The 19,780-nt window shown below is 56.7% G+C and overlaps 1 protein-coding gene across 1 annotated transcript; it reads left to right on the forward strand.

Annotated features, from left to right (window-relative positions):
• Window positions 373-19,724, forward strand: LOC102171968 (sodium- and chloride-dependent glycine transporter 1-like). The gene is given in 14 exon segments (XM_018056883.1): window positions 373-402; window positions 405-460; window positions 6,118-6,278; window positions 6,999-7,130; window positions 7,500-7,770; window positions 14,200-14,332; window positions 14,541-14,675; window positions 14,757-14,860; window positions 15,264-15,501; window positions 15,590-15,724; window positions 15,843-15,942; window positions 16,031-16,131; window positions 19,230-19,400; window positions 19,530-19,724. Coding segments are annotated over 14 exon segments (1,962 nt in total).

The following is a 19,780-nucleotide window of genomic DNA, read 5'->3' on the forward strand; positions in this document are numbered from 1 at the left end:
GAGCCCACCAAGTGCCAGGCCTGTATGCTCAGAAGCATCTGGGCCCCAGACCCCACTCTAGAATGGGAATGAGCCGCCCTCTCTCTCCCTCTTCTGTGCCTGCTCTGCCCCACCCTGTGGTTGTGAGTGTGTGTGTGTGTGTTTTGTTCCAATACCTTGCTGGGAACAAGGGAGAAACACAAGCCCCATGCCTCACTCTAGCTGTGGAGCATCCGCGCTGGGCTGCATGGGGACTGGCCGGAGGGGGCGGGCCAGGGGAGGGGGTAGGTAGAGCTTCGGGAGGAGATGAGGTGAAAGTGACTGATGCTGCCCAGCAGGCCGTGGAAGAGGCAGGGGATGCGTCAGTGTCGCCCGGAGCTGGCAGAGGTGTGAATGAGAGGAGGAGACGCACGCTCTCCAATCCAAGTGTTCACCCCGGGATGGCGGCAGCTCAGGGACCTGTGGACGCCTCCTCCCCAGAACAGATCAGTCGTTTTCCAGGAGGTTGAGCCCGCTGTCTGGTGCCAGGCAGACTGGGAGGCAGGACTGGGGGTGGGGAGAGGGGCTGAGTGGTCTGTGCCAGGGAGGGGCAGGCACAGCCAGCCAGAGAGACAAACAGCAGCAAAAGCGACAGAGAAAGTTGCATCTGTGCAAAGGAGCAGGAAGAGTTAGCTGTGTGGCGGGGGCACAGGGGAGGAGAATGGGGGTGTGAGGGCTCCCCCAGCCCAGGGACCTGCCGAGAATCTGCTCTGTGTATCAAAGCTGCATTGTCCTAGCTCCCGGGGAGACGGGCCAGAGGTGCCCAGGAATTGTACTAATCGATTTGGCCCCACTGTCTGTGCCACGGCAGTTACTCCTATGGGGAGAGTGGGTGAGGGGGCAGGGGGACTTGGTACAGGGGTGCGTGGTGAGGATGGGGGAAGAGGGTGGGCAAGCATCTCAGCTGGGAGGTGACAGACCCTGCGGAATATTTGCCAGTGTCCAGGACTAGGGCCTGGGTGGGGTGGGCACCACCAGTATGCCCTAATCCATGGAAGCTGGGGATGGGCAGGGATGGCAACAACAATGTGGCTGATGGCAGTGAGTGGGGGGGGGCGGTGACTGGGACAGCCACCTTCTTTCTCTGCAGCGCATCCTGACTTGACCTCCAGCAGGGAAGAGAAGGCATGTCCTCTAGGGAGACCTGGGTTGGGTTTGGGAGTAGCATTATGCAGAGCTGCCCTCCACCCTCAGGACTGCCAGGGTCAGCAACCAAAGCCACTTCCAAAATGCCAGCCCACTGCCAGCCGACTGGGGCAGAGGCTGCTCACGGCTGCCACAGTGCGGAGCAGGACTGCTGGGCTCCAGGGCAGAGACAGAGCCCACCCAAAGGTCGCGTCACTACTCCCAGGGAGTAGAGCCTGGAGTGGAGCCTGGCATGCCTGGGCTGCATCTCCTGTCTGCCATCCGCAAGTCTGGCGGGTCAATACTGACTGGCAGAGCCCTCTGCCAGTCAGGGCTCTGGGATGAAACAGCACCGGGCACGTCCTTGCCTCTCTCACCTCCCTATGAGGGCCTGGTCTCCTGAGAGGTGCCGTGAGGTTTTCCTTGAGGCAGGAGACACTAATAGCCCCTGCATGTGCTCGAGTCTGGGGTAGGTTTTCCCATGGTCCTGCTCCTCCAGCCCGGCCTTGACTCTTTCCCACGTCTGGATCAGGAAGCCAGCTGAAGGATGGAAGGCTCTGTCATTACAGGGCAGGTGCTGCCTCAGGAAGACAAGTTGGGGAACCAAGAACCAAGGGGTGTGAGGTCCCGGGCTTTCCCGAGGCAGCCACGCCCTACTGTCATGGCTGTGCTGCCTGAATCCCCGCTCTGGAGCTCAGAGCAGGCTGCCAGGGATATGGGTTTGGTGCAAGGTCAGTCTAGGATGTAGGGTCTTGCCCGTTCTCTGCAAAGTTTGTCTTGGATAGGACTTCATCCCTTGAGCAAATCCTGGGGCTTCAGCGTCCTGGACAAGAAGCCTGCTGGCTCCCAGCAGGGCCTGCCCGCCTGGCCTGCTCCGCCTGGCCTGCTCTAGGAGTCCTGAGTGTCCACCGCAAGCAGAAGAGAGAGCTCTCAATTCACAGAAATATCCAGTGGACATTGCTCCTGGAGAGTGGGTTGGCAGCCTGGGCACAGCTATCGCCCAAAGTAGAAACCTGGGCTGCCTCTGAGTCTGGACGCGGAGCAGGGAGGGGCGCCTCTGCGGTGCTGGGTGGGAGGGCGCCTCTGCGGTGCGGGTGGGGATGTGGGGCTCTGCGGTGTGGGGTAGGGGGAGCTCTGGTTTCTGCCCTCGGAGCTGAACTGCCTGAATTCCAGCTCAGCAGAACAGTGAATAAACAGAAGGCAGAAGGCTAGGGAGAAAACTTACAAAAGCAACTGCTCAGTGTGGCTCACCCTCCTGGGCAGGGATGGGGTGCGAGGTTGTGAACCCAAGACAGGTCACAGATCTTGTGCAGGCATGGACAGTGCTGCCTCAGTGACTTCTTCTTAGGACAGGGGCGCTGAGGGTCTGACGTGTGTATGTCTTTGCATGGGAGATGTCATGGAGGATGATCAGCCAGCCCATCCACACAGCCGTGGAAGGCACGTCCCATAGCCTGCATCCTGCTGAGCCTGGGGAAGCTTGGGCACTGGGTGAGGCAATCCCCACCCCGGACACCACGCATGAGGCCCATGAGGACGAGTCAGAGGTGAGGGTAGGGGCTATCCAGGGAACCCGAGGAGGAGGGACCAACCCAGAAGGGCACCAGGCCACTCTGGTTTAACTCACCACCCATGTGTGAGTGAGGGAGGGAGGTTGGGAGGGCAGCGAGGGGCAGCAGACAGTGGGAGATGGGTGATGGGCAGCAGGAGCCTGGAGCCTGGCCAGTCGGCGGTGCTGAGCTGGGTTAGGCAGACAGACGGGCCACGAATCTGGGCCAAACCCATGAGCACAAAGAGATTCTTTTGTGGGCACCTCAGAGCCAACAACCTCTGCAGGGACTGTTACTATCTGTGACGGGCCTTCCACCCAGCTGGTAAAAATGAATGGAGGGCTTAGAAAGAGGAAAATTATGCAAGGAGAAAAACACGTGTGCTGCATTAGAACAGTCTCGCCGGCTTTGGGCATTGTTGTCCAGGAAGGAAGTGGAGGGGAGTCCCCAGAGGAGGGCTGGAAGGGAACTAGAGCCCCCAGGAAGCCCCACAGAGGGACCCTTCCCTCCAGCGTCCTTGGAGGAAGGTGGGCTTCCTCTGTGCTTTGCTGAGCGCCATGCCCTCACCAGTCAGACTGCGTGCACATAGCTTGCACTGGAATGAAAAGTCGGAGGCCTAGCTGTGGAGCAGGCCCCCTCGGCAGCATTCCCTCCACAGCTCCCGAATGGGGCACTGAAGGGCTGGGAATCAGGGCCAGGGAGCAGTGGCTGCTGCTGCTTCTGCCGGAGCTCCTCCCAGCTCCTGCAGGGCCTCATTGCACCTCCTCCTGCATAGCGGACCCCTTGTGTTGCCTGTTACTTCCCGCCACAGTCCCATCCCCGACTCCAGGCCCCCAGGCTCGGGCCTCCAAGGGGCACAGCCAGCAGGGCTGAAGTGCTGAGCGCAAGGCTCAGTAGTGTGCTGCTCATCAATGCCACCCTGACTCCCGAGGGCTCAGTCAGCCTGCGACCCGCTGCTGGCCACCCCCCCGGGCCCCTCCACACCAACGGAGGAGCAGAGACCTCAGAGGCCCAAGTCTGGTCCCGCTGCACTTGGTCAGGCCTTGAACATCAAACTTTAGGACCTCGGTCTCTGCAAGAGGCCTTGCCCTTGCTCCACCCGTGAGGCCGCCCTGGATCCTCAGTTGTCTCTCTTAGGGCTATAACTGCTGCTTCGTGACCCCACCCATGTACTCTGCAGCTGCTACAGTCCTCCATTGTGCCCCTAAGTAAACAAGCCTCAGAATAAAACTGTTATTGTAGGATCAACATATAGGAAGCCTATTTGGCTGGGCTTTGTTTGGGAATGGATAAACTATGCCAGGCAGGCCTCATTGCCCTCTGAAAAAATGCCCCCTGGCCCCCACGCTATTGCTAGGCCTGTCCCCAAAAAAGGTCCTAGGAGGTGGTGACAGGCTTAGCCGGGATTCTGTAGGGACCTGTCACACCAGGACTAGGAGCTGCCCTCTCCCAGGGCCAAGGTGGCCTTCAAGCCTCTTCATCAGGGCAGCCTTCTGTGACCTCACCCTGCTCCTACCCCAACCCTAGTCATCCTTTCACGTTCTCGTTGTGGTCACTTTGAAGTTGCATGTAAAAATTATGTGTTTATCTCATTAATGGCTTACTTCCCCCTAGACTTCTAGCTCTGAGTGGGTCGGGGTGTGTTTTGTTCCCTTCTGAATTTCCTGAGCCTGAGGTAGGGCCTGGCACATAGTAGGTGCTTGTAAACCTCTGTGTGCGAATGAATGCACACAGGCTCTGCTGGTTGGCTCTGGGTGCTCTGTGAAGGGTTCCTGGTACTGGGCCCCAAACATCCCAGGATCATGTGAGGCTCAGGGTCTCCTCTGGGCAGTGCTGGGTGGGAGGGGACACCGTGTCTGTGCAGTAGTGCCCACGTGCTGTGCAAGCCCGGAGCGGCCCCCCAGATGTGCCCTCTGAGAGCAAAGAGTGCGTGGCTAGGAGGGCCACCATCAGGTGCAGGGGCCTCTGGGCCTGCCTTCCCAAATAGGCCTTCCTGGGAGGCGCAGGCCCGGTGAGACCATTCCCTCATCTGCGCCTGTCGGTCAGCGTCAGAGTCCAGCAGCATGGCAAAGCACCAGGCCCATTTGTTTGTTTGCCTGCGTGCCTTGAATCTGTCTCTTTCAAACTGAGGGTCAGTGTCACTACCGCGCCGTACCTCACGTAGGTCAAGCGGCTATGTCTCCGATCCGATGTCCTCAGGGACCCTGGCCATTTCTCTCGGGAGAACAGCCCACCTCTGGGAGACTGTCTGTGTCACTCAGGGAGTCTCTGGGCTTCTCTGTGGGTGACTCTCCGGGTCCTCCCTTGGCTCTGAGACTCCTCTGACCCCGCAGGCTCTGGTTCAGGGTGGCTGACTCAGTGGGAGGGGTGGAACAGACATGGCATGGGGGGGATGGGTCTGCTCACACTTACAAAGGGACTTCCTGGGTTAATCCCAACTGTGGGGTTGGGGTCCTCAGTGGGGCTTCAGGCCAGCCAGTCCAGCCCCACAGCTCCCCAGGTGAGCCCACATCCTTCCTTTGGAGCAAACCCCCTCATCAGCCCTTCCTGACCAGCGCCCTCTTCTGCAGCCCATGCTCTCTCAGCTCAGAGACCCTTTTCCAGAGTCACTCCCTAGTTCCCCTGAGGGAACTGGAACTAGAACTCCCCAGAGTCTGTCCTCCAAGTCTGGCACGGTGCCTACAACTCTGGTCTCCTCCCCCAACTCATGGCCTGTAGCTCCCCCGCCTCTGCCCAGGGCAGCATCCCTAGGGCTCCCCTCCGCAGTCATTGGCAATTAGAGATGGCTCCCCTGGCCCTCCCATCCTGAGTTCCAGAATGCCTTCCTCAGGTCTGGCCTAGCTCAGTTGCTTTCCCCTTCTTGTACCCTACAGCCCTGACCACCAGGTGCCCCCTGGAAAAAGCCTTCAGCTGGGGAGGGACCCAGTGTCCCCTCCCCACAGCCACCTGCCATGGGCAGCATGCTCAGTCTGGCGATATGATGGCGGCGGGTTGGGGGGCTGTCTGGACACAGGCCCCTTTGTGCCCAACCCAGCTTGGCTGCTTGGTATGAGGCTCAGCTGCTCCCAGATCCATACCCAGAGGGGACAGGGGAGGCTTTGGGGGGCTGGGGCTGGGGTCTCTCAACTCGAGCTCCCTCTCAGTGTCCCACCTCTCAGATGCTGGCAGCAGCTCCTCAGGTGGGCTGGTTCCCCCAGCACAGGGTCCTGGGGGCTGGTGAGGAAGGCCCCACTTGGCACCCTCTGGCAGCCACTCTTCCCTCTGTGCTCCTCTGCCAGGCCTGCCTGCAGCTTCTGCCAGCAGAGGGGAAGCCCGGGGTGGGGGTGGGGGCCTGGAGGGTCCATGGTGTCCCCACTAGGGGAGGCCTGGAGGGTCAGGCACCTCATGCCAATGCCTTGCTGATGGTGGCTTTTCTCTTGTCTGCACAGAATGGTGCTGTGCCCAACGAGGCCATCAAGAAGGACCACAGCCTCCAACGGGGCAACTGGGGCAACCAGATCGAGTTTGTTCTGACGAGCGTGGGCTATGCCGTGGGCCTGGGCAATGTCTGGCGTTTCCCATACCTCTGCTACCGCAACGGGGGAGGTACCCAGCGGGCACAGGGCAGGGACCAGCCGCGTGGGTAGAGCCCAGCCACCAGGGCCCGGCCACCCCCTTCCGGCACAGACCCCACTCTTGACAGGCTGGCCTCTGGCCCTAATCTCCTTTGCCACCCCCCAGCCCCCAGCTTAGGTACCCTTTACCCCCTGACCTTGGCAGCCTGATCCCTCGAGGGGAGAAAAGGTAGAGAGGAAAGCAACCCAACCTCCCAAGTCTCAGTTTTATACCCCCAGCATTTCAACAGCCGCCCCAAAATGATTCAGGGGACAATGTGGAAGACCCGGGTTCGATCCCTGGGTTCGGAAGATCCCCTGAAGAAGGAAATGGCAATCCACTCCAGTACTATTGCCTGGAAAATCCCGTGGACAGAGGAGCCTGGTAGGCTACAGCCCATGGGGTCGCCAAGAGTCAGACACGACTGAGCGCCTTCACTTTCAGCTAATGTATGTGAAATTGCTTGGTTAAGTCATCCATTCCCACCCAAACATGGCAGCTCTAGGACCTGGGTTCAACTCAGAGCAGATTTCCTGGGAACTCCTGTCAAGTTCAAAACCAGGCCATGAGCAGTGTGCCTCAGACTGAGGCTCCAGTCCAGGACATGGCACACCCTCCTGGAAGCCCAGGTTCTGCTGTTGGGTCCTGAGCAGGAAGACGGTGGGTTTCCCCCAGAGCTGGCCCTGAGCCAGCCCTCTCCCTGCCCACCAGGAGCCTTCCTGATCCCCTACTTCATCATGGTCACCTTCTGTGGGATCCCTATCTTCTTCATGGAACTCTCCTTCGGCCAGTTTGCAAGTCAGGGCTGCCTGGGGGTCTGGAGGATCAGCCCCATGTTCAAAGGTGAGGCCCGGATGGGGTACACACACATACACACGGGCCCCTGGGGGCTGTGCTGACTCACCCATCTGTACAAAGACTGCCAACCCCTATGGAACATGGGTGTTGACCCGAGGTTCACATCACTGGCCAAGGCCAGGGGCACATGCTGGGATCCATGGTTTACTTGGCCTCCACCCTCTCCTCCTACCACGCGCATACACAAAAGCCCTTCAACAGCTCCCCCACTCAGCCCCCAGCTCGCTCCTGCCAAGGCTTTGACCTGCCCCTTCTGTGGCCCTCCACGAAAGCCTGCCTCTTAGGCCCTTCAGAATTAGCTTCGCATCCTTCAGCTAGGTGTGTGAGGCTGCTCCTGCCCCTCTCCTCCCCCAGGTGTGGGCTACGGCATGATCGTGGTGTCCACGTACATCGGCATATACTACAACATGGTGGTCAGCATCGCCTTCTACTACTTCTTCTCATCCCTGACGTCCGTGCTGCCCTGGACCTACTGCGATAACCCTTGGAACACGCCCAACTGTGTGAGCGTGTTGGAAAACCCCAACATCACTAAGAGCGTGCAGCCTCCTGCCCTGCCTGGCAACGTCTCTCAGGCACTCAACCAGACCCTCCAGAGGACAAGCCCCAGCGAGGAGTACTGGAAGTGAGGCCCCCATGGGAACTGGGCTTCTGGGGGTTACCCTGGGAGCCTATCTTCAGCCCTCCCTCTTCGCCGAAGGGCAGTGGTCTGCAGTCTAGGGAGGGTGCCAGGAGTGGAGCCTGGCAGGGGTGTGGGAAGAAACGTAAGGAGCTCGCAGTCCACTTCAGGAGAGGCTGACGCACGGGCTCTGTGAGTTTGTGAGCATCCTTACACAGCAGCATTGAGGCCCCAGCAGTCAGGCAGGTCAGATGAGGAGGGTCAGGGCAAAGAGGGGTGGCTTCCTGGTAAGCAGAAGAGCATGGGCAGAGGCCCTTAGTCGCAGACGAGCCTGAGGGAAACCCGATGGGATGAAGGGTAACAGGTGTGTGGGGAACTCACCAGCCATGTGGTAGCCTACAGGGAGTACGTGACTTCGTGGAGGGCTTATAAGAATGAAGCGTAGACCTAACCCTGCAGAACCAAAGAAGAGCTGTGGAAGCTTCCTGAGCCCAGAGCTGTCCTTATCAAGCTGTGTTTGGGAAGGGCAGCCTGGCACCCCTGAGCTCTGTGCTGACAGAGAATGGAGTCCCCAGGGCTGGCTTGAAGCGAAGCTACTGCTGGGGGTGTTTGGAACATCTCGTCCCAGCTGGGTGGGTGTGAGGGCCCAGCAGGCCATCCTGGAGGAAATTCCCCACGTCCTGTGGGGAGCTCATGGGAAGAGGGCTTGGTGGGCTGGTAGGCAGGCCTCGTTCATTCATTCCACAAACATTTATGGCGTCCACTCTGCCGGGCCCTGTGTGCCCATGGGGTATGAACGGCCCTGAGACCATGCCACGAGGAGGGCACAGTCTAGAAGGGAGATGGGTAGTTAAAGCTATTTGGGGCAGGGGCCTCAGTGCAGCTAAATGCAGGGATGTGGTGAGGGCAAGAGCAGGTGGTCGAGGACGCTTCCCCTGGACTTCCCTCAAGGTCCAGTGTCTAAGACTCCGAGCTTCCAGTGACTCCACTGCAGGGGGCACAGGTTCAAACCCTCCTCAGGGAACTAAGATCCCACATGCCAAGCATGACCCAGTCAAAAAACAAATCATAAAGAACCCAAGACTTCCCAGAGGAGGGAGAAAGAAGTATAGAAGGATTGGGAGACATGGGCAGGTGAGCTGCAGCCCGGAGGTGGCAGACTGGAGCTGGGGTTGGGAGCAGGTAGGACAGCGGATTAGGACAGAGGAGGCCAGGACATCAAAAGGCACAGGGCTTCCCCTGCCTGCCAGAGGGTTCGAGGCCTTCTCCACGCTGTGATGGAGAGTCAGGGCTGAGTGGTGGAGGTCCCAGTGTCACTCAAAGTCCTAGCAGGTCCACCTCCTCTAAGCCGAGGGCCAGCGCTCAGAGCCTCGGGGCCCAGTGTCCCTGGGCTGCTGCTGCTGCATACGTGCTCAGTCGTGTCTGACTCTTGGCAACCCCATGGACTGTAGCCTGCCAGGTGCCTCTGTCCATGGAATTTTCCAGGCAAGAAGACTGGCATGGGTTGCCCTTTCCTGCTCCAGGGCACCGCCCTGACCCAGGGACTGAGCCAGTGTCCCCTGCAGCCCCTGCGCTGGCAGGCAGACTCTTTACCGCTGAGCCACCCGGGAAGGCCCTGTGCTGCCCTGTAGATGCTCAAAGACGGTTAGGACGTGGTCGCCGTCCTCAAGACTCGTGGTGGAGACCGTAGAGCCGGTGCCTCCCAGTGAGGTTTGGGCAAAATTAGCTCTGGGCAGATCCAGTTGTTCAGCCATTGGATGGGCCATTTCCTGAGCACCAAGTAGGGTGCCGAGGACTGTACTCAGAGCAGGGACAGAGCGGGCAGTAGGAGACTCCTCCCACTCAGGTATTGTGCTACATTTGGGGCATGGTGTGGACTGGGCAACTTGATCTAGAGAGAAGCTTCTGGAAGGTTCCAGAAGCACAAAGCCTGGAGAGGCTCCAGAAATTATCACCCCGGGGGCTGTCTTCCAGGGTGGGGCTACTGCTTGGCAAAGCTCAGGAGATTTTATCTAGTGCAATTAGAGGGGAATTTCCCTCCAAGAGAACTAGCCACGGGTCAGGAGGTCCACAGGATGGCCCGCTGAACTCCACTCCTTGTCTGAGGCTGGAGCCAGGCCTCCCTAAGGAGCCGCAGTCCCAGGCAGGACTCCTTCCCTTCAGGATGGCTCGCTCCCTGCTGCCCTCTCCTGGAGAGCCTAGGGGAGTGACCTTTGAGAGGGCTGCCCAAGCTGGCTTCAGCAAGATGAGGTGAGCAAGCACCCCCATTTCTGGGCAGCTACTATGTGCTTATTGTTGTTTCGTTGCTCAGTCGTGTCCAACTCTTTGGCAACTCCGTGGGCTGTAGCTCTCCAGGCTCATCTGTCCATGGGATTCTCCAGGCAAGAACACTAGGGTGGGTTGCCATTTCCTTCTCCAGGGGATCCTCCCAACCCAGAGATCAAACCCAAGTCTCCGGCATTGGCAGGTGGGTTCTTTACCCCTGAGCCACCAGGGAACTATGTGCTAGGCATATTAGATGACATCACCCCCGTTTTCAGATTCAGAGGGTGATTCCCCGATGTTAAGGAACTAGGCCGCAATGCTGTGTCAGGATATACATATGTCAGGATATGCATGCCCCGCTGTGCCTGGGGCCTAGTGTGAGTTAGGCCGATGATACTCTGCAGGCATTCTGGGTCCATAGTCTCCAGCGACCCTTTGGAAAGCTGCACAATCTCATTTGAGCCCCATAGCAACCCTATTAGATAGTGTGTGCCGGTTGTATAAAATATTCCCATTTTACAAGTGAACAAAGCAAATCAAGAGAAAGATGGACTCCTCTAAAGGGAGAAGAGTTCCCAGGACAGATTTCTGAGCCCAGGTCTGCCTTTCGCCCACCCTTTGGCCTCCAGCCTTCCCTGTCCTCACCACATCTTTACAGAAGTACCTTACAGTCCTCTGAGAGCTGATCTGATGCCTGCCAGGCAGGCCCTAAGCTCAGGACCATGCCCTCATCTCCCCAGCAGACACCTGACATCCAACGGGACTTGGATCCCAGCACCCCTCTCTCAGTGTCTTCATGCCAGCTCTGGAGCCACCCAGCCCTCACTCAAATCCTGGCTGTGCTACATACCAGCTTGGCCTTGTGAGGTCACCAAACCTCTTTAAGTCTCAACTGTTCATCCTTTAAGTGGGAGTGGATGCAACATCATTCTTGTTATTATAAAGAGGTAGCAGAAATCACTAAGAGCAGTGATGGGGCTCAGGAAGCACAGTGATAGCCACTGCTAGACATGCAGTGAAATAGATGAGAGTGTCCTGCTCTCAAGGCATTTACTGTCTGGTTGGGGAACTTAAAAAATAATGCAGAATAAGTCAAGAGATGTTATGTGAAAGCCAACTTGTAAATATGTGTGGTTCCGAAAGTTTTTCAGTTAGTTGTTTGGTCTCAAAAGCGCATCGTCCAAAACCAAAACCAAACATTAAATATGGTGCCATAAACGAAAGACAGAGTTCAGCAGATTAGCCTTCCAAACTCTTTAAACCCTTGTATTGTATGCAATAAGAAAACAATACAAAGCACTACCAGTGTAACATATGTAACTAGACAAAGTTTTTAGAGTCTTCTGAGCAAGGAATGGGTTCTTTACTTTGAATGCTGGTGCTTGACCCTGTGACTATTCTGGAAGGCAGAGGCTCCCAACACGATGTGTCCTAAATACTGTGACAGTCCAGCTGGGCTTGGGCAGCCCAGAATCTCCAGCCCTGCTACCTTCAGCTTTGATGACCTTATCTATTTGCCCATGGGCCCAGATTATTTTTTTCTGCATGTCCCAAAGGGAAAAGATTGGAAAGCACAGCCTCAAGAGTCCAGGAGCCACTCCTGGGAGGAGGGGGTGGATCTTATTCATCCCTTTATCTTTGGTTCCCCCATGGACTGAGAGCCTGGAACGTTTCTGACCCTGATGCCTGTTGAGCAAACCAACACAGAGGCAGGAGTTTGGCAGAAGAGGGATGTGTTGGTCAGCGCCCTCTGCAGGTCACAATATGAAGGGCAGCCTAGGAGAAGATTGGAGGCAGAGGAGCCTACTCAGGTGCTTGCAAGTCTGTCAGTCCGGTGGGTTGAGCAAAGAAACAAATCTTGGACCTGGCAACATTGTCCCATGAGGGACCAGGGTGACCACCCTTCACAAGGTATTAAACATGTTTCCATGAGGTTTGATAACTAAGTTAGGAAAAAAAAAGTAAAAAGAGCTAAGATTAGAGGACAGCCTATGAAGTTATGTTAAGAAGTTTTCACTGAAAGAGGGGAAAGAAAGGAGCCTGTATTTTTCTAAATTTATCTACAGATTATCTTAGGTTGAAGTTATGGTGCCCATTTTAAAGATGAGGAGACTGAGGCTCAATAGTTTGTCTCTTGCTCATTAGTTCTAGCCTGGACAACTCCAACAGCCAAGCCAGTCGCCCTCCAGATACTCCCCTTTATACTTCCCAGTCCATTTTCCATGATGTTAATTCATTCATCCATTCAGCAAATGCTTATTGGGCATGGCTCTGTGCCAGGCACTTTGAGAACCACTGGAGGGATACAGGAATGAACTAAACAGACAAAAACCCTTGCCTTCATAGAAGGCAGGTAACAAACTGAATAGTCAAATGTACAGTATGATAGAAAGAGACATACTCTGGAGGAAAATACAGCCAGGAATGGGGCAAGTGAGCCAGGCTGGGGCTGGGGTTGCGTTTTAATCTGGGTATCCAGAATAGGCCCCTTTGCAAAGAGGACACCCAAATAAAGATTTGAAGGAAGCAAGGAAGGAGGCAACCATGTCGACAAGCCCAGCTGTGTAATTTGTGGGGCCCAGCGCAAAATGAAAAGGTGGGGCCTCTTGTTCAAGGGTGTTCAGAATTTCAAGATGGCAATGGCAGGACATTAAACCAAGCACAAGGCCCTTCTAAGCATGGGGCCCTGTGTGCCTGCACAGATCTCACACCCATGTGGACACGTGGAGGTCTGGGGAAAGAGTACGCCAGACAGGGAAGAGCATGTGTGAAGGCCCTGAGGTGGGAGAGGGCCTGGCACATTTAAGGAGCAACAAGGGACCCGACCAACTGGAGCAGTGAGTAAGGAGGGAGGGAGCCGGAGGAGAGGAGACCTGAGGCACGGCAGTTAGGAGATAGTGGGTCATGAAGGGCTTTGTAGCCGCTGTATGGACTTTGGTCTTTCCATGGCCAGAGATGGGAGCTGCTACAAGGTTTTGAGCCAAGGAGAGGCCCTGAGAGACCTCTTCTAAAAACCCTCCAGAAGCTTCTCATTGCTCTCAGAATAAAATCCAAACTTCCGCATCTTGACTTCACAACTTCTCTTGACCTTCTTCCTTCCTGTCTTCATCCTTCTCTGTTCCCCTCCCCTTCTCCTCCAGCCTTCCTGAGCTGCTGACACGCCAGGCAGTTCCTGACCCTCTCCTGCCGCGTCATGACCCGACCCTGACCCGTGCCCTTGGCCTGGCATGTGCTTTCTCTTCTCTTCACCTTCTTTCTCCCCATCCTTCCAACTTTGGCTCAAGCCTCCCCTCTTCCAGGAATACTTCTAGTGTGTTCCTCCCCATGGGGTTAAGACGCTCCTGGCAGGGCCCACGATGCCTGATTTAGGTCAATATGCCTAGCATCCAGCAAGGGCTTGGCACATCCACATCCAGTAGGTTGAAGAAACAGAGCTGGCATGGCAGAGGGCTCCAGAGAGTCATGCACACTCAGGAGAGGAATCCAGGTTCAAGTCTAGGCTTGTGTGCTCCAGTGTGTGTGCTAAGTCACTTTAGTCATGTCCAACTCTTTGTGACCCCATGGACTATAGCCCTGCATGCTCCTCTGTCCATGGGATTCTCCAGGCAAGGATAGTGAAATGGGTTACCATTTCCTCCTCTAGGGGATCTTCCCAACCCAGAGATCAAACCCATATCTCTTACGTCTCCTGCATTGACAGGTGGGCTCTTTACTAGTAGTGCCAGCTGGGAATCCTCCGTCTTTTCTCAGTATTCCACTGCCTCCCTCTGTTCATCAGAGTTGGAGGACTAGTGTTTGTGAAAAGATCACAGAAGGCTTCCTGGAGGAGGTGACACGAGACAGGGTGCGTACAGTCTGGAGGAGAGGGGCTTCCGAAAGGAAAGGCCTAAGCCGGGTCTGAGCAGGGACAGGGAGATCTCCACACCCCAGGGGCTGAGGGAGCTAGCCCAGGCCTGGGGTGTGGCCTGCAGGCACCCTCGAGGATCCTGGGAGAGGCAACAGGCAGAGAGGCCTGGGCAGGCTGGGGCTGGGGCCCAGGCTCCCATCCCAGACAAGCCAGCTGCTGGGCCTCCGTGAGAAAGGAGGGAGCTGTCAGGCTGGGCCCTGGGCCTTGGGAATGTGTTGCTGGATGGTGTGGCTGGCTCTCAGTGCCAGAGTATCCCCTTCTAGGTTCTACGTGCTGAAGCTGTCAGATGACATCGGAAACTTCGGGGAGGTGCAGGTGCACCTCCTCAGCTGCCTGTTTGTCTCCTGGGTGGTCGTCTTCCTCTGCCTCATGCAAGGGATCAGGACTTCAGGGAAAGTAAGTCCCTTCCCTCCAGAATCTGTGCCCACCCAGAAATAGCCTGCCTCCCTGCCTGGGTTTTATGTGTGGAGGGGTGGGTGGGGTCGTGATGAAAGCATGTAGGAGGGAAAGAGGGACCAGAGGACCCGTGGTGGTTGAGGGGGCAGGATGAGGGGTGGAGTGGGAAGAGCCCAGAGGAGTCCAGTGGGGCCCCTCTCACCCACAGGTGGTGTACTTTACGGCCACATTCCCCTACGTGGTGCTGACCATCCTGTTCTTCCGTGGCATGACCCTGGAAGGAGCCTCCACGGGCATCAAGTACTACCTGACTCCACAGTGGGACAAGATCCTGGAGGCCAAGGTGGGCTGTGGGTGGAAGGTGACCTGGAGGGACGGGGAGGGGCAGAGAGGTGCCAGCCTCTGACTACAGCTCCTCCTGCAGGTCTGGGGGGACGCCGCCTCCCAGATCTTCTACTCGCTGGGCTGTGCGTGGGGAGGGCTCATCACCATGGCTTCCTACAACAAGTTCCACAACAACTGTTACCGGTGAGAGTCTCTCCATCAGCGCTGGGGCTGCCCCCTGTTCCTGCCCTCTCTGCAGCCTGACCCTGCTTCCCCCAGACCCACCAGATCCAGCGCAGCCTGCTGGCCCGCCAGCACCCTCCCTTCCACTCACAGCCTGGAGATGCTGGCAATGCCGGGTCTGATTCCAGTCACTGCAGAACAGAGAACACTTGGGCAGAAGAGAGAAGGGGTGACAATAGTGATGCCCCCGGGTCTGTAAGGACTCAAGACCCTCACACCTACTTAAAGAGGCCCAGAACAGAGCAGAGAAGAGTTTGGGGGTACTTTTGTTCCTAGAACTTTCCCTGTCTTCAAGTCTGCTGGCCCAAATTGGGCAGGAGGAACTAAGCTGCGTGTCCTCTTCACGTGTTTCCCTCCCCATTAGAGACAGTGTCATCATCAGCATCACTAACTGTGCCACCAGCATCTATGCTGGCTTCGTCATCTTCTCCATCCTGGGCTTCATGGCCAATCACCTGGGTGAAGATGTGTCCAGTGTGGCAGAACACGGCCCAGGCCTGGCCTTCGTGGCATACCCAGAGGCCCTCACACTGCTGCCCATCGCCCCACTCTGGTCCCTGCTCTTCTTCTTCATGCTCATCTTGATGGGGCTGGGCACTCAGGTACGAGGCACGCGACTTGGGCCAGTGGCTGAGGGTGGGAGGAGGCAGGGCCAAGGGTAGGCCCTGCTCTGATGGCCGTGTCCTGCAGTTTTGCCTCCTAGAGACGCTGGTCACAGCCCTTGTGGATGAGGTCAGGAACGAGTGGATCCTACAGCGAAAGATTTATGTGACCTTGGGCATGGCTGTGGCTGGCTTCCTTCTGGGTATTCCCCTCACCAGCCAGGTAAGAACCAAGGCAAAGGCTGGGCCGAAGTTGCCAGGGTAGGGGATAGGGGGAAGGAGCAGAGAGAAGGGGCCCGTAGCCTCAGGCACCCCCGACTCAGCTGCCCACTGGCCCGTAGGCAGGCATCTACTGGCTGCTGCTGATGGACAACTACGCGGCCAGCTTCTCCTTGGTCATCATCTCCTGTATCATGTGTGTGTGCATCATGTACATTTACGGTAAATGCCCAAGCTCCCTCGGCCTCCCGTGTCCCAGCCCCTTGCCTGCTCACGCTGTCCTGTGGACTGCTGACCTCCCTCTCTCCAGGGCACCAGAACTACTTCCAGGACATCCAGATGATGCTGGGGTTCCCACCGCCCCTCTTCTTCCAGATCTGCTGGCGCGTAATCTCACCAGCTATCATCTTTGTAAGTTCCTCACTGGTGCCTCCCCTGCTGCCCCCGTGGCGAGGGTCCTTCTCTTGGGAACCAGCCGAGGAGGAGCACAAGCCCAACCATTAGGCCAGAGCTCCCCCTGGGGCTCCGCACCCACAGCTCTGGTCACTGGAAGTCTGAGCAAATCTGTACAGAGTCAGACAGGTGTGGAGACTCAGAACCACCTAAGCCCTGGCCTTGGGTTAGGAAGGGAGCATAGGGCCCTGTATTTGACAGAAGACAGTGCCCACCTTCAGAAAGGGAAAATAGGCTGGTAGTAGCTGAGAGCCGGCCCTCCCTCCCTGGTATTTCCACCTGGCATCTCCCCAGAGGAGCCTCGGGTATCATAACTGACCTTGGCGTTGGTCTCTGACAGCTTCACTGAGCTCGTGTCTCTAGTCCCTCATAGCCGAGGTGCTTGGAGTGCTCAGGGCATGTGGTGTGAATGTATGTTCCAGAAGCAGGCTGTGCAAGTCAGGTATCAGCTCAGGATCTGGGACACCCTCCCAAGCCACCCTGGAATAGGATAGCTTGGGAGGGGGAGTTCTGGGTTTCTACCAGTATTCAACACCTGGAAGACAGACCCCCAGCAGGGAGTGGAAGTGGTGGAGGGAAAGCCCACCATGACCAGGAACAATATTCTAAGTCTCGTGATACAACTCTCCATGGTTTCATTATTATCCCCACTTTACAGACCAGGAAACTGAGGCCCTGAGATGCTAAGTAACCTTATGGGATACTTCCTCTCCTCCTGTTTCGAAGCTGAGCCAGTGGCCAGAGCTGGTGCCAGTGCCAGGCTTGGGAAGATCCCACACCCCATGTGATAGAGGCCTCAGCCCTCAGGGGCCTTTTTAACTTGTTTCCAGGAACATGAGCCAATGTGGAAATCCGGTGCTGACCTCTCCAGTATGCCCAAGGTTACATAGCTTCTAAGAGTCAGAGCCCTCATGTAAAGCAGGTGGTCTGATCTGGAGCGTGTGTGCTGGGCCCATGCTGCACCAGAAACAAGTTTAGGAGGAGGAGTGGTCTGTGGACTACAAACCTTTTGTGATTTTGTTCCTTTATGATCAGGGTGAGAAGTCGGGGGCGGGGGCAGGTGCCGGGGTGGGGGGGGGGGGTGTAGGGATTTGCTAGTGTAATGGTCCCTCCACAGGGAAGAGGCAGGGCTGTCTCTGAGTGACAGAAGGGTCAGCCTGATGGTCAGGGCAGTGTCTGGAGTCCTGCCCCCACCCCCTCGTGCCAGTTCCTCTGTGCCCTGGAGAGGTCAGCACCGGATTTCCACATTGGCTCATGTTCCTGGAAACAAGTTAAAAAGGCCCCTGAGGGCTGAGGCCTCTATCACATGGGGTGTGGGATCTTCCCAAGCCTGGCACTGGTACCAGCTCTGGCCACTGGCTCAGCTTCGAAACAGGAGGAGAGGAAGTGTCCTGTAAGCGGTGGGAGGCACGGGAGGGCAGACACCACAGCCAAGTGCTGTGCCCTTGGGGGTTATGGCTTAGGCCCAGGACCTGCCCTGGGGGAGTTCATCCTCCAAGGCTCCCAGCAAACTGCCGCCCTGTGGGAAGACCCAGGGCACCACCCAGGCAGGGCAGGAGGAAGGAGGAAGCCTGGGTCCGGTGTCTCCAGGAAACTGAGGCAAAGCCTGCAGCAGCCTCTGTGTGCTCAGAAAGCCAGGCTGGAATCTCCTCAGGTGAGGATGCCAGGCTCTGTGGACCATGTGCTTCTGGGCTGTTAGCTTTCTTTTGGAGGCTTTACTTCTTCGTAGTGGTGAAAAGTTTTTTTTTTTTTTTTTTTTTTACAAACTCCATCCTTCTATCAGTTCAAATAAAGAATTTGTCCACACATTAGATCAGGCTCTAGTCCCATTCAGGAAACTTGTTATAAGCTCCTCTAAGTGCACCATCCCCCGGGTGTGGGTCTTGACTTCTGGAATTTAGTCCCTAAAAAGGCTGGTGGGGCCTGAGCTCCATGATGCGGCTGAAGGCTTGGGAGGTGTATGCTGAGGCCTCCTGCCAAGCAGCACCCATTGTCCCAGGCCCTCCAAGTGGCCCATGAGCCACCTGCCCATCTTTCTGCTTCCTGTAGTATTTTTGTTGCTGCAACCCTAGGCTTTATCTCTGGTGTCCCTCGGCTCTTTCCAAAGCGTTTCCAAGTGCCGTCTCTGCAGCCATAGACTCACAGGACTTCTCCCTTTCTTTTCCCCCATTGCTCCCACCTCCCTGCACAAGTCAGTTCAGATCAGCACATGAGATTGTGCCAGGCGCTGTGCTGGGCACTGGAGACCTAGAGCTGATACAATCCAGGAGCTCCCAGGTCTGGAGGAAACATTCAAAAAATGTTTCAGCTCATGAGTGGCTCAGTCATGTCCGACTCTTTGTGACCCCATGAACCGCAGCACGCCAGGCCTCTCTGTCCATCACTAACTCCTGGAGTTTACCCAAACTCATGTCCATTGGGTCGGATATGCCATCCTACCATCTCATCCTGTCATCCTCTTCTCCTCCTGCCCTCAGTCTTCCCCAGCATAAGGGTCATTTCAAATGAGTCAGCTCTTCGCATCAGGTAGCCAAAGTATTGGAGTTTCAGCTTCAATATCAGTCCTTCCAATGAACACCCAGGACTGATCTCTTTTAGGATGGACTGGTTGGATCTCCTTGCAGTCCAAGGGACTCTCAAGAGTCTTCTCCAACACCACAGTTAAAAAAATGCTTAGTAGATGGAAAATGCCCCTGAAGCCTTAAAGGCCACGGATTTGGCCTTAATTCAGCAGGCAGTGGGGGGCCACTGCAAGTCTTTGAGTATAACTGACTTCCAAGGGCCACGGCAGCTGAACAATTTCTTGCCTGCTTCAGGATTCTCCAGAAGCCAGACCCCTCCCCTTCTGCAGTGCCCACCTGCCCATCATACCCTGGACCCCTGGTGCCATCAGCTTCTTCTGCTATGCAAACGTTGATGTCACCCCTGCCCTCCCTGAAATGCCTCTTTCTAGTCTGGGAAACTGGAGAGGGAGGGCAGCAGTGCTAATAGGAGGCCCAAGGCCTGCGTGGGGCTGGGCAGGACTCACGCCCACTCCCAACCCCCACTCTTTGCAGTTGATTCTCATCTTCCTGGTGATCCAGTACGAGACAATCACCTACAACGAATACCAGTATCCAAGCTGGGCCGAGGCCATTGGCTTCCTTATGGCTCTGTCCTCTGTTATTTGCATTCCATTCTACGCCCTGTTCTACTTCCGGAGAACAGATGGGGACACCTTCCTCCAGGTGAGGGGTGGGGGCAGGGGCAGCCAGGTGAATCAGAAGGGGGTGGATGGATGGATGGCGCTCCAGGGCTCCCTTCTGATGCACTCTGCCCGCCCGTCCCTCCCTCCCCCATGCCTACCTCTCCTGCAGCGTTTGAAAAACTCAACAAAGCCAAGCAGAGACTGGGGGCCCGCCCTCCTGGAGCACCGAACAGGGCGCTATGCCCCCACCATTCCACCCTCCCCTGAAGATGGGCTTGAGTTCCAGCTGCTGGACCCAGACAAGGCCCAGATTCCCATGGTGGGCAGTAATGACCCCATCCGTCTGCAGGACTCCCAGATGTGAGCACAGCTGCTGGGGGAGTGCCCCACCCCCACCCTGTGCTCCCAACTCAGAGCCTG

This window comes from Capra hircus, chromosome 13 (genome assembly GCF_001704415.2).
Source record: "Capra hircus breed San Clemente chromosome 13, ASM170441v1, whole genome shotgun sequence".
Classification (NCBI taxonomy): Eukaryota; Metazoa; Chordata; class Mammalia; order Artiodactyla; family Bovidae; genus Capra; species Capra hircus.